Source organism: Alosa alosa, chromosome 2 (genome assembly GCF_017589495.1).
Source record: "Alosa alosa isolate M-15738 ecotype Scorff River chromosome 2, AALO_Geno_1.1, whole genome shotgun sequence".
Taxonomy (NCBI): Eukaryota; Metazoa; Chordata; class Actinopteri; order Clupeiformes; family Clupeidae; genus Alosa; species Alosa alosa.
Window position 1 is genome coordinate 19820607 of NC_063190.1, and position 13197 is coordinate 19833803.

Genomic DNA, 13197 nt, shown 5'->3' on the forward strand with positions numbered 1-13197 from the left:
CATACTAATTTCAGTAACTCTTTTCTTGAACTCTGTATCATAACACTAATATGACCATTCAAAAAACATGCCATAGCAGATCATATAGGCCTACACTGTATACTGTTGTGACTTGGGTAAGACTCAGGTGGGGATCACATTAGCCAGTGGCACGTGGCGGCGGCAAGTGTCACGCAGCACTCAGACCATAATAACTTCTATCTCGTTCCTAAGCAACACAAATGGTTTGCCTAAACTGATGATTGAATATGCTCGCGTTGCGCTTTGAAAGTTGAACCAAGTTCAACGCTCAGCTTGTTCAACGCTAGCATTACGCCAGCGCTGCCACCATTCCGCTGCTGAACCATAGAGAACAATAGGAAACTTGCTGTGTCAGTCCCCGCCTTAAAGGGGTTAAGAGTAGAATTCGGTAGGATTCCAGTTGTCTTGACCACACCAAGGGAACTGCTCTGTTGACTTGTATTGTATCTGATACAGTGAGGTGTGGCCTGTGTCTAGCTGGTTATCACGCTAACTTTAGTGGATATCTGGACAACACAGAACACAGGTGTTTTGGACATTATGTCTTCACACTCTGTTGCTGGTTCTAGGTCATTTCAAAGTTTTAAACAAACAGAGAAGATAAATAGCCCCTATGTGTCACAAGACCGTCATGAGCATGTCATAAAGGGGTCATGACAGGTCCCTAGTAGTTCTTAGTTCTAATTCTAGTACTTCTTAGTTAATGATTGCCACGGTGCAGTGGTCTGACAGGGTCATGGTACCATTATCATTATAGTTATTGATATCTTTTGTATAGTTATATAGTTTACAATATATATTATTACTAAATTATAAATAGTTAATCGTTATGACTGCTCTCTTAGCTTTAGCTGCCATAAAACCCTGTCACAAACTATTAAGATGTCATGGTGTAACACTGTCAAGAACATTCCAGTTTGTGGACATGAGACTGACACTTGAGACATGAGTCTTTACGACAGGACATGAAATTTGCCAGAACGTGTTTATAATATTGACAAGTGAATATTTGGACATTTCAGAGTACATCCTGTTATTTTAAGGAATGTTCCATTAAATGAGTGAAGAATTGGTCTGTAAAAAATATATAAAATGTACAGAAAATAACTAGTATAGTAAAATAACTAGCATTTTTAGCCATTCAGGGTTTCAAATACTTTAATTTAGGTGCACATGCTGGGACCATTTCTCAATGGCATATGCTGCAGGCTGCTCTGCATAATGCACCTGTATGTCACTGATGGTTTAGAGGTTGGCCACATGTGCCTGTGACCTATAGTGAACATAGGCTAATTGATATGTGGTTTTGATGTCAGAATTGTGCTAAATGTACGCTTTTTTTAAATAATTCGGATCAATTGGTTTAGCCTACTACTATTGCATAATTATAGACCAAAACTGTGAATTTAAGATGCAACATTATTTTGTGGTATTCTGAACTTCACCATTTCAATTAGTAAAGAAAGAGTCTAGACCTAAACATAGGCTATCATTTTGTCTCAAGACAATGACCATAGCTCACCATGCAATCTCGTCCCGTGTATAATTGGTTGATTTGTGAAGGTCCCAGCACATTAGACTCATATAGACTCATATACAAATATAAACGTTTGGCAACATGTTTTTATATACTCTTGATGTAAACGAACATCATGACACATCAGTACATAAACAACGCAGCTAACAATACATTGCGCAAGAACTACATATCCCAACATGCAGCGTTCCGTGATGTTTCTAACAGCTGACAGACGCTAAAACCCTATGTGAGAGCTGCCAGGAAAGAAGAGATAGGAGTCTCTCAGCAGAGTGAGCAATCCACACGACCCAACTGCGCTGTTAAATCAGCACCGTTGGAGTTGGGTTGCTTTGTACCAGATTATCTTTGATTTGCTCTCTCTGCTTTGCCTAATATTAATTTAGGTTATCGTCGTTTGGGCAAAGCTGCATTCTGCCGTGTTTGACTACAGTAGTCAGTGCATGTGCATTCTGTTATTTGCAGTTTATATCTACCCACACAAGACGTGCCTAATGCCGAGGAATGGATAGTGTGTCTGATAAAGGTGGAAAGATGGTCGAAAGTGATGAACAGTCGGAGAGGGATAGTAGCGGCGGCGCAGCGATGGCCGCGCTACACCAATGCGAACTCATCCAGAACATGATCGAAATCTCCATCTCCAGTTTACAAGGGCTCCGGACCAAATGCGCGGCGTCCAACGATCTCACCCAGCAAGAAATACGCACTTTAGAGGTAATTATAACGCAGAGAATGTTTAAAAATAGCAAGCCAAAATGCAGTGTCATGCAGGCGTTCGCTACAGTGATGGGCTGCAGGCTATCTCTCTCTCTCCCTGGTTGCTTTAAGGGTATCGCCTCATCCGTCTCTTCCTATTTTTGCAGTATACAGTTGTGTGGGTTGTGCTCCACGGTGGCATACAACGTACTGACAATAATATATGTAAATGTGAATTTATTTATATGGATCTCACACTGGACACCTATCCTATTGATGCTCAAAGGCTATAAATAGAAATACTAGCGTTTGATGAGGTTGTTATTTTGACCTCTTTCTCTACAGTAGGTGTAATATTTGGCGGTAACCCCCGGATATTTTGCAGCATTAGACTGCGTATTTTGAAATCTTTGTCCATCCCGTGGACGGCTATGCTGCAATCTGCGCGCTAATTGTCCCTGTTTTAGACCATTTTCAGTTTAAATCATCTGCATCAATGAACCAAAGTATTGTAGAAAAAGACAAATAAATAGTCCACACATCAACATATTGTGAGTGATTTTATTGGTTTTCTCGATTGGAGTTGCAAAAGCTATTGAAGTCCCCCACGCATTAAGGCCGAAGTGTCAATATGCGTACCCCGCCTTAAACGGCTAACAATCTGGTGCACCTGTAGAGATAATTTATGAGAAATCAATACAATCGTGTATCGGATGACGTGGTGGCCTGTGCAAACCATTCTGATGGATGAGTAGTTTGCGCATAGGGTGATGGCCCGCATTGAGGACCACCGCGATGGCAGAGGCAACGCGCTAGCCTATATAATTTGACATCAGCCAGCAACACGCTAGACTCACATTTAGCATGTCTGTCACAATTTCTTTTTGTTTTTTGCTTTAAAGTGGAGTCCGTATGAAGTGTACTATTTAATGGAGACTTAAATGTTGCTGCTGGATATTTCATATGTTCTTAAATGTTATGGCATGGTTCTTGATAACCTATATCAAACAGTCTGTTCCATCTACGTCTAAATATGGCGATTGACCCTTGTCTGTATGTTCTGAGGGACATCTAGACCTCGGCGTTGTATAGCCTCCTAACCAATATAGCACATCTTGCATTTATTTTTAGATGTCAGAACACGCTTTGTTTGCCGTATTAGGCAATCACGTCTTTTGTGTAATAATTGTGTTAGACTATGCACGCTTTCCAATTCTCATAGCTTGTGTCATAAATCGTGATAATCCAAATTGACCCGTCCAGATTGCACTTGTCACATACGAGTGTGAAGTGTAGGTAGGCTACTGGTAGCTTTGTTTTCTCCTCTTTGGTAAATTAATAGGTCGTTAACCATGTCCTGTTGGTTAGATGACCTCCATGTGCCATGGCCCAGTAACGTCAGTTTGTTGTTGTGCACCACTGTTGATATAAAACATGACTGATAAGGCGAAGGCTGATCGACTTGGTTGTAAAATATGCCTTTCATTGTCTGACATTGTGGTCTGCCAGCTGAGGTCTTTGTATGGGTTTCTCCTTGTTTTTCCCCTTAACCCCCAGCAACCACACACATACACACACACACACAAACACACACACACCAATTACCCAATATTATCACAGAGTTATGTCCATTTTCCTCCATTTTACCTGTCATATTGCTGACAAACGTGGTAGCTAAAAAGGCCACATCTCACATGGGATCTGACTGGAAAGGCTCAGGACAGATTCTCACCATGTCTGCTCTGGAGGGAGCTACACTATCTGAGGTGGTGTTTTCAATATGCTATTTTTCTCCAGCTGTGCTGGTGCTACTTATCTGGGGTTTATTGTGCAGAGTTGGTACTGCATACAGGCGTTCCATTGGTAAAATACATGAAATGTCTCCACCAGGTCTGTCGTTCTGTCCCATTGCAAGGAAGAATGTAATGCAATTATAAAAAAAGGTGTTTTACTCTAAACATCAGCATTTGACTGCAAAAAATAAAATAGAAGCAAAAATCCAGCGAAAAAACCCCACCACCACCAACAACAACAACAACAACAAAACGTTGTGGTTTCCAACACTCATGTGAGCAAGACATTTAGCACAGTCGAAATGTAATGGAATGTGTATTTCAACAAATCACTCCCGATAAATGCTTAGCTTGCAAAAGTAGGCTTGCGGGCAGCCAGGCAGGCAGTACTGTTCTGCTCTGCGCTACTCATCTCTGTGCTCACATGAGATGAGAGGAGAGTGCCGTCTGGCTGGCCAGTGGTGCTACCAGCAGTCTGCCGAGCCGAGCTGAGCCGGCCGCCGTGACTGAGGACCACTCAACACAGCAGAGTGGAACATGTCAATGGCCAATTGTCAATTTATATTACACGGCCACTAATGGCTCTTTAATATCCTGTGCCCGACAACAACAGCTGAAGTGGCTGTCAGCCTTACTGCTGCTGCTGCTGCTGGTGGTTGTGGTGGTGGTGGTTGGTTGTGGTGACGCCAGGCAGGCTCTTTCCTGTGTCGAGGCCCAGTATCGTGTGCGCCAGAGCCGCACGTGCACGCGGCTTGAGCGGCTTGAACTCCTGTCGGCCTCTTTTCTCCCTGACGAGCCTTTATGACACCTCTTCATGGTTGTTTTTTTATAGCGCGCGCTCTCCAAGCCGCTTCATTCTGTGCACGCTGGCTACTTCTACTGCTGCTGCTGCCCGTAACGGCCGGCCTGCATGGCCTGCCTGCATGGCCACCAGATAATGGAGCTCAGCTTGCTCCTCACTGCTCTCCAAGTGAAGTGCTGCAAGGTGGTGCTTCAGCTTTTCAAGCTAATCTGAGTCTAGTGTGAACCTCAAGACTAGCTCTCTCTCTCCCTCTCTCTCTTTCTCTCTTGCCTTTCTATTACATTTGTCCTCCACATCTCTCTCTCTCTCTGCTTCTTTTTCTTGTTCACCGGTCTATTGTCGCCGCGTTTCCTCGCTGTTCATTTCAAGCTGTTGCTGCTGAATTGGAGTTTTTCGCTCCCTCTCTTCATATTTCTCTCTTCGCCGCTCGTCCTTGAGCTCGGAGGGTTCTTTATGGAATGGAGTTGGGAAGAAAAAAAACCCCTCTCCGCTACAGATATCCGTTTTGACCTCGCTCTTAGAGATGTGTAGCACTAGTCAGCAACATGAAAAGAGATGTGGTAGTCTACCATGTAAAAGACTAGGCTCTGTATGGGTGCTCCTGTTCTTCATTCACTACCATTGTAATGTGCTGCATCCACTTCAAATGGTAACATTTTCTAATGCCAAAAGCACAAAAACCTGCCATGTAAATCTACACAATAAAGAACAAAAGGGTTTTATGTCTAAAAACCAGCGGTGTCACCCTGACCTAGTTTGGAGTGTTAAGTGTGATTGTAATTAATGTGATTGTGGTGTGTCCTTTTTTTGCCTTGTATTGCAAATGAACTAAAGTCTTGCATACCCTCTGCCATCATCAGACATGGTTGTTGTTCTTGTCAGGTAACAGTTGTGGCCTGGGCAGGTAGTAAGTGTGTTGTCAATGCGTCTCTTCCATTGTGCCTCTGTGGTGGGGAGAGAAAGAGAGGGGGGGGTGGAGAGAGGGAGAGATGGAGAGAGAGGGGGGCGAGAGATGGAGAGAGTTTGCGGTCGTGTGGATGCTATTATGGCTGCGTCTATATTTAGCCGTCTTTCTTCCTACGCATTTACAGGGTTGGTTGTTAAATAAGAAAATCAAATGACGTGCGAGGAGGAGGCTGCACACGCTGAGAGAGACAGAGAAAGGGAGGGAGGGAGAGACAGAGAGAGGGAGGAAAAGAGAGAGGGGAGAGAGAGGAATGGAGAGAGAGGAAGAGACAGAGAGAGAGGGGGGAGGTTGGAGAGAGAGAGAGAGGGGGAGAGAGATAGACAGAGAGAGGTAGAGACAGAAGGAGAGGGAGGGAAAGGGGGGAGAGAGATATAGAATGAGGTAGACAGAGAGGGAGAGAGTGATAGAGAGAGATGGAGGGAGGGAGAGAGAGAATGGTGATGCAGACAGAAGGGGTGGGGAGAAGGCGAGGAGAGAGCCAGTCAGCTGGCTGTATCTGTCTGGTCTGGTTGCAAGGCACAGACAAGGGCCTGCACATACACACACAGCCATGTGCACACACACTGCACATGCACACACACTGCACATACACACACACTGCACATACACACAGTGCACATACACACACAGCTCTGTGCACACACACTGCACATACACACACAGTGCACATACACACACAGTGCACATGCACACACAGCCCCATGCACACACACTGCACATACACACACACTGCACATACACACACAGTGCAAATACACACACAGCCCCATGCACACACACTGCACATACACACACACTGCGCATACACACACAGTGCACATATACACACAGCTCCGTGCACAGACGGTGCACATACACACACAGCTCCGTGCACACACACTGCACATACACACACACAGCTCAGTACACACACAGGTTCATTTCATATAAAAGCCTTGGACTTGATGCTCATGCTGTGCTCCCCCTACACACACACCTCCTCTACCCGCACTCTCACCCCCCACCACACACACACACACACACACACACACACACACACCTCCTCTACCCTCACCCTCACCCTACCACACACACACACATCTCCTCTACCCACACCACACACACAGACACACACACACACACACACACACACACACACACACACCTCCTCTAACCCCACCCTCACACACACACCTCCTTTACCCCCACCCACACACACACACACACACACACACACACACACACACACACACACACACACACACACACACACACACACACACACACACATACATGCACATCCTCTACCCCACCACACACACACACACACACCTCCTCTACCCCCACCCTCACACACACACCTCCTCTACCCCCACCACACACACACCTCCTCTACCCCCACCCTCACACACACACCTCCTTTACCCCCACCACACACACACCTGGAGGTTAGAACATTGAGGGCCTCTCATGGAAGGTCTGGTCTGGACTGATGATGAAGATTAGAACATTGAGGGCATCTCATGAAAGGTCTGGACTCTTTTTGAAATGGAATTGTGTGCATTGAATATGAGAGGTGGTGTGGTTCGTCATCACACTTGCACCATGCATCTAGTTGGAGAGGGAGAAGCCTGATGTGAATGGAATTGGATTTGTATTTCTCAGTGGATGCTGTTGCTGAAATTCAGAACATTTTGACTGTAGTCTGTGTCCATCACACGATTTGTTATTTTACAGCATCACACACACACAGTTCCAGAGAAGTCATATACTGTCAGTGTTCATAACTGAGGAAGAATAGAATGGTGTCTCTTTGACCTGTATGTCTGTCAGTTCAGGATGATGTGAGATGAGATGACATGACATGACTCTGCATGTCGTTGTAACTCAGAAGGGGAGCACAACGTAACGTAAGCGAGCTGCAGGATGTTGGATGCAGGGCTTGAATTCAGCTGTGGGTCCAGGTCTGAGCTCCTCTGCTATCCACACACACACACACACACACACACACACACACACACACACACACACACACACACACACACTCCTCCTCATGATCACTGAATATGTCTCAGGCCTTCCAGCCGGTGCACTAATCTGAGATCAGTGTTTGTGTGACTGTGTGTGTGTGTGTGTTTGTATGAGCTAGGGTTCTGTGATGTGTGTGTGGGTGTGTGTGTGTGTGTGTGTTTGAGTGGTTCTGTGTGTGTGTGTGTTTGTGTACAAGTGAGCGATTCTGTGTGTGTGTGTGTGTGTGTGTGTGTGTGTGTGTGTGTCTGTTTATGTGTGGCTGGATATCTGTGTGTGGGTGTAATCTGGTAATGTTCATGTCATCCTGCACTGAGGCTGTTTTCGTGAGGGAAGATGGGGCAGCAACCCACGCTGCTCAGCCCTGCCCAGAGCTCTGCTGCTCCACTGCATTAGTGAACAGGAACCTTGGGGCAGGAACTAGGGGACAGGAACCATGGGGCAAGAACCAAGGGGGCAAGAACCCTGGGGCAGAATGCCCGTTAGCATCTGCCCGTTACCCTGGAGACGACTGTGCTGGCGGATAGCACGTCTCTCAAAGACCTCCATTCTACAGTGAGCCTCTCCTCTGTGGAAAATAGAACATTTTGTAAATTAAATACATTTGTAATATTTTAATGTGATATGAGATATGATACAATAGAATATGAAAACATATTGCATTATATTGCATGACATTTATCATATCATATAGGTTGCAAGTAAGTGGTACATTTTCTAGTCGTAAAGAGAAAGAATCTGCTTCTCCCTTTGACTTGTTAAAGAGACCAGTATGGCTCAGATGATTGGCTGATTACAGTGGGCCTCCAAACTGAATTGAGTTGAGTCCCCATTGAAGGGAAAACGGAGCTGCTGCTCCCATTTGCTTATTTATTACCATTAGCGTTAGCGATTCCTGTTGATAAATGAGGATGCTAATCCATCGCTCGCTCCAGGTGGGTGTAGTGTGTGTGTATGCCTGCCTGTCTGCCTGGGAGAGGGGTTAGTGGGCCATTGTGTGTTTGGCCTGCGTCATCGGTGCTCGTGCCAACCCCACAGAAAGGCCAGGCAGCAGACGGTAGCGGTAGCAAGAGCGCTAGTGGCGGCAGCAGCAGCAGCAGCAACGTGTGACTCAACTTTTCCATTCCCGCCTCGCGCCAGGACACCCTTACTCACCAGTACACGACACCTCCTGTGGCCACTCCAAATGCAGCACGCACAGGCTACAGGCCTCACTTGTTATTGTGTTTGTTTGTTTGTTTGTTTACAGGGGCATGACTGGCAAATTAGGAAAACCTAGGTTATTTACACACAGATGTGTGTTGTTTTACAGACACTACACTGCCCATGGTCAACCAGACCCTTTTGTTGCTGCTTTCCTGCACATTAGCATGAGGCTTAAAGTGTTGAGTGAATTATTGTCCTGGTTCCTTTTAGAATTCTACGCAAACGTTCTATAGTTTCAATGTTCTAAATACAGTCTATGGGGAAAATCATTGTCACATCATAGTGCGAAACTCTCAGTTCGCGAACATTCTAATCACATATTGTGACCGTGCTCCTCAACAGGTTAGTGTTCAGGCACTGTGCCTGAATTCAGGCGTGAGCCGGTACGTTTAAGATTTGGAACCACAGTATGTATGATGTCCTCATAAATGTTGGATAACTTCAGGCACAGACATTTTCATTGTTTTAAGCCCTGAATGGTTCTGGTAGTGTCTCAGCATTCTCATGGGTAGTGCACAGGTGTTCTGAGATAAGGAAAAGGGTTTGTGTTTGTATGCAGTGTAACATTAGCCTGCATGCAACACCACACTATACATCATACAGGCTCTCAAAATATTCACAATAATAATAAATATAACATGTAAATAATATAAATGTAATAAATCAAGTATACCCCATCTCTCTCACCTCCTGTCAATCTTTAACTGTCCTATCATAATAAAGTCAAAAATGCCCAAAAAATATACAAATTTGATTCTGTATTTGACATAGATGGCAAACCATGGGAATGGGCGCTTTAGGCCAGAGGTGAGAATAGAAATGACCTAGAGAAATGCTAATTATATTGGGGAAGAGGGACAGAGCTAAGGAAAGTCCTGGATAATGTTATGAGCAGAGATGCTTGATTTATTGGGTGGGGGCTAATCTTTTTTTATACGGAATCCCAGGAGTACAAGCTTTGAGAGACAGAAATATTTTTAAAATAGTAAAGTCATTGAGAGCCACATTGTGTTTCATAGTTTGTGCAAAACAGGTAAATTTGAGCACAACCGTCTGTAAGTTCTTTTTCAACGTGGACGCGTTTCCATGGCAGTCACACACACATACACACACACCCTGGCCCCTTTCTGGTCTTTGAGAGTCACCATAACAAACAGATCTAGCGTACTAATAAACTCAGGGCAGTTGCAGCCCGCCCCACCCCCCCAGACCTCAGGCTCACTTCCCTAGCAGGTGGATCATTCTCAATCTAAATGAACTTGTATCATTAGAATGTCCTGAGGGTTAAGCTGGTGTGCATCTGTCCTTCCCTGATATTCTAGTTCATGTGGTGTGTGGACAGAGTGTGGACAGTGGACAGAGGCAGATTGACGTGAATGTTTTGAGGATAATGTTTCACCAGGACGTGTCGTGTGTGTGTGTGTTTTGCTGTGGCTTGAACATGACTGATATTATTGTTTGGTGTTTTTGGTGCGAGCACGTCCTCCTATCTCGGTTTTGTTAGTGGGAAAATCCCACTTCCTTTAAAAAAAAAAGAAGGAAAAAAAACGCTCTGGTCGACCCAGGAGTGAGGTTGCCAAGCAACCTGACGTCACACTTGCACCAGTGTATTGTTCTCAGTGCAGCGTCTGTGATTCTGTCTACCTGGTGTGTGTGTGTGTGTGTGTGTGTGTGTGTGTGTGCGTGTGTGTGTGCGTGTGCGTGTGCGTGCGTGCGCGTGTGTGTGTGCGGGTGTGCTTGTGTGTGTGCGTGCGTGTGTGTGCGCAAGCATATTGATTTGTGTGTGTATTGTGTGAATATGTCTGCATGTGATTCACAGTATGTCTGCCAAGTGTGTATCTGTGTGTATGAGTATACATAAGATTTACAGCTTGCCTGCTTGGGCTGTGTTTATGTGTGTGTGTATGTGTCTGTGTGTGTGTGTGTGTGTGTGTGTGTGTGTGTGTGTGTGTGTGTGTGTGTGTGTGTGTGTGTGTGCATGCGTGCATGCATGTGTCTAGATGTGATTCACAGCAGGAGTACCATAGCTGTGAATACGCTGTAGTTTAATAGTATATCTCATGCTCAACCTAGCCAGATCAGGAAAGAGGAAGGAAGGAGGCTTCTTTGAACCCTCACTTGAGCCGAAACAGTGAAAAAGTGCTATTTTATATGGATTCATTTAGCCTTTTTTTTAAAAAAAAAACAACATACAAAAAACAATGAACTGCAGTGGCATCAGTGAGTTCCCTCTGTAGGACTTTGAAAATGTCTCTGTAACTCTGTAAGACATAAGTGGCATTGTGCTGTGCAAGCTGAGTTATGGGGGTGCAGCAGGGTCTTTATCTACAATAGAATGTCATGAGTGCAGAGAGTTCTCATCGGTGCAGTGGATTGAGTCCAGAAATGACCAGTTTTTACGTCCAAAGTTTTTAACAGGATGTTCCCTGAAAGTTCTTAGTTGAGGACCAATTTATCACAATGACTCTTCTGATTGCCTTTTCACTTCTGAACAGGGTGGAATGCAAGACATGTTGGGCTCTTAGAAAATCCAACCTGTCTGTGTCTGTGGAGTCTATGCATGTTCCAGGGCCCCTCTCCCACCCTTTGCGTACCTCTAGATCTGAGCACCATAATAAGACTCCCAAGAGAGGCACCCTGTAACTCCATGCATAATCCGAGCCACTTGGCCCTCCCTGCTCTGTTGCGTTCACGTTGTGTCATATTTTCGTTCCACATGTCCATGCCAGTGGAGCCCAGCGGAACACAATCACAGCCTCTGTGGTCGGCGTCAGCCACTGGAGTCGCCCCAAAATCAATGCCAGCAGAAGGGCCCCATGCGGCTGCAGAAACAGCTAATGGTTACGAAACAGGAAGTAGCAGACAGGCCCCCCTTTTGAAGTTGCGCAGCACGATTAAGAACTTTAAAAACATTTCCCCTTTTCTTTGGTTCTTGATCAGTGTCAAGTCCATCTAGGCATGCGTCTCGTTTCAGAGTTCATGTTTTCTGTCCTTTACAAAGTTCTCTCAAGACTTTGATCAATTCTGTACTGTGTTAAAGCCAATCCTTAACAAATGGTACCTATTTGGTAAGTTCCTTTAGACTACAAAAATGCTCTGGAAGGTCCCTTCATCTCCAAACTGGATTTCTCAGTAAGTTGAAGATGTTATCAGAGAAGAATTAAGAAAATTCTCTTAAAATTCCACAACAAAAAAAAAACACAAACATATTTGTAATGTCATAGTCAGTTGATATGATGGTTGATGGCAGTCGACAACATCATCTCTAAACCACAGAAAATACCATAAAATACAACCACGACTGCACTGTAGATGGATGCTTTCTTGTTGTGATTGTGGCATATAGCAGAAAATATAGGTCCTGGTGTTTGTGTTGTGGGTCAACTGCAGCTGTTTTGAAAGAGTTTTTAAAAGTCAATAGACAGGGTTCAGGAACCCGACTTTATCAGTTCACCTTGCCCTCTGCACAGTCCCCAGGCTGCTGGGGACGGCCTCTCATTGGTTCATGGAGAAGGTCAGATGGGTCCAGCGGATATAAAGGTCGAGCAAAGACCGAAAAAAGTCTGATTGGTTAAGCAGACCTTATCAGTGGAGGACAAAAAGAGGATTTCCTCTAAACAGATTGAGACAGACAAACAGAGAATTATGATGAAACAAGGAAAATGCACTTCGCTGACATACAGTAAACAAACTATCTCTTCCACTGGCCTGAAAGCAGTACTGGCTGAATCTGCAGACATCTAGAGCGTGCCTGTTGTGTGTGCAATTAGCATGTAGCTCGTGGCCGTTTGTTTCATGTAAAGGCAGTGGAAACGCGTGGCATAGCGTGCCATAAGGTGTCCGGGAGCTAATGTGATGCTAATGCTGCTAACGGCTAGTAGTGCCCGGGTGCAGTGCCCTTGCCGCCCACTTGATTGACCCCTGCACTTGCTGCAGAACCCTCCTCTCCATCTACCTCTCTCTCTCTCCCTCTTTCCTCTCTCTCTCTCTATCTCTCTCTCTCTCCCTCTCTCTCCTTCTCTCTCCCTCTCCTAATCTCTCTCTCTCTCTCTCTTCAACTACCTCTCTCTCTCTCTCCCTCTCCTTCTCTCTCTCTCTCTCTCTCTCTCTCTCTCTCTTCTTCTCCTTCTCTCTTCTTCCAGTGCCTTTGAGTCCATGAGAGCCTCTG

At 45.1% G+C, this 13197-nt stretch overlaps 1 protein-coding gene across 2 annotated transcripts in view; it reads left to right on the plus strand.

Annotated features, from left to right (window-relative positions):
- The first annotated feature begins 1793 nt into the window (after positions 1–1793).
- ksr1a (kinase suppressor of ras 1a) overlaps positions 1794–13197 on the plus strand; it is a 44356-nt gene continuing 32952 nt past the window's right edge. For both annotated transcript variants that reach the window (XM_048237318.1, XM_048237319.1), the window contains exon 1: positions 1794–2272. In XM_048237318.1, coding sequence (XP_048093275.1) covers positions 2063–2272 — 210 coding nt within the window. In that variant the 5' untranslated portion in view covers positions 1794–2062. The remainder of the gene's footprint in view (positions 2273–13197) is intronic.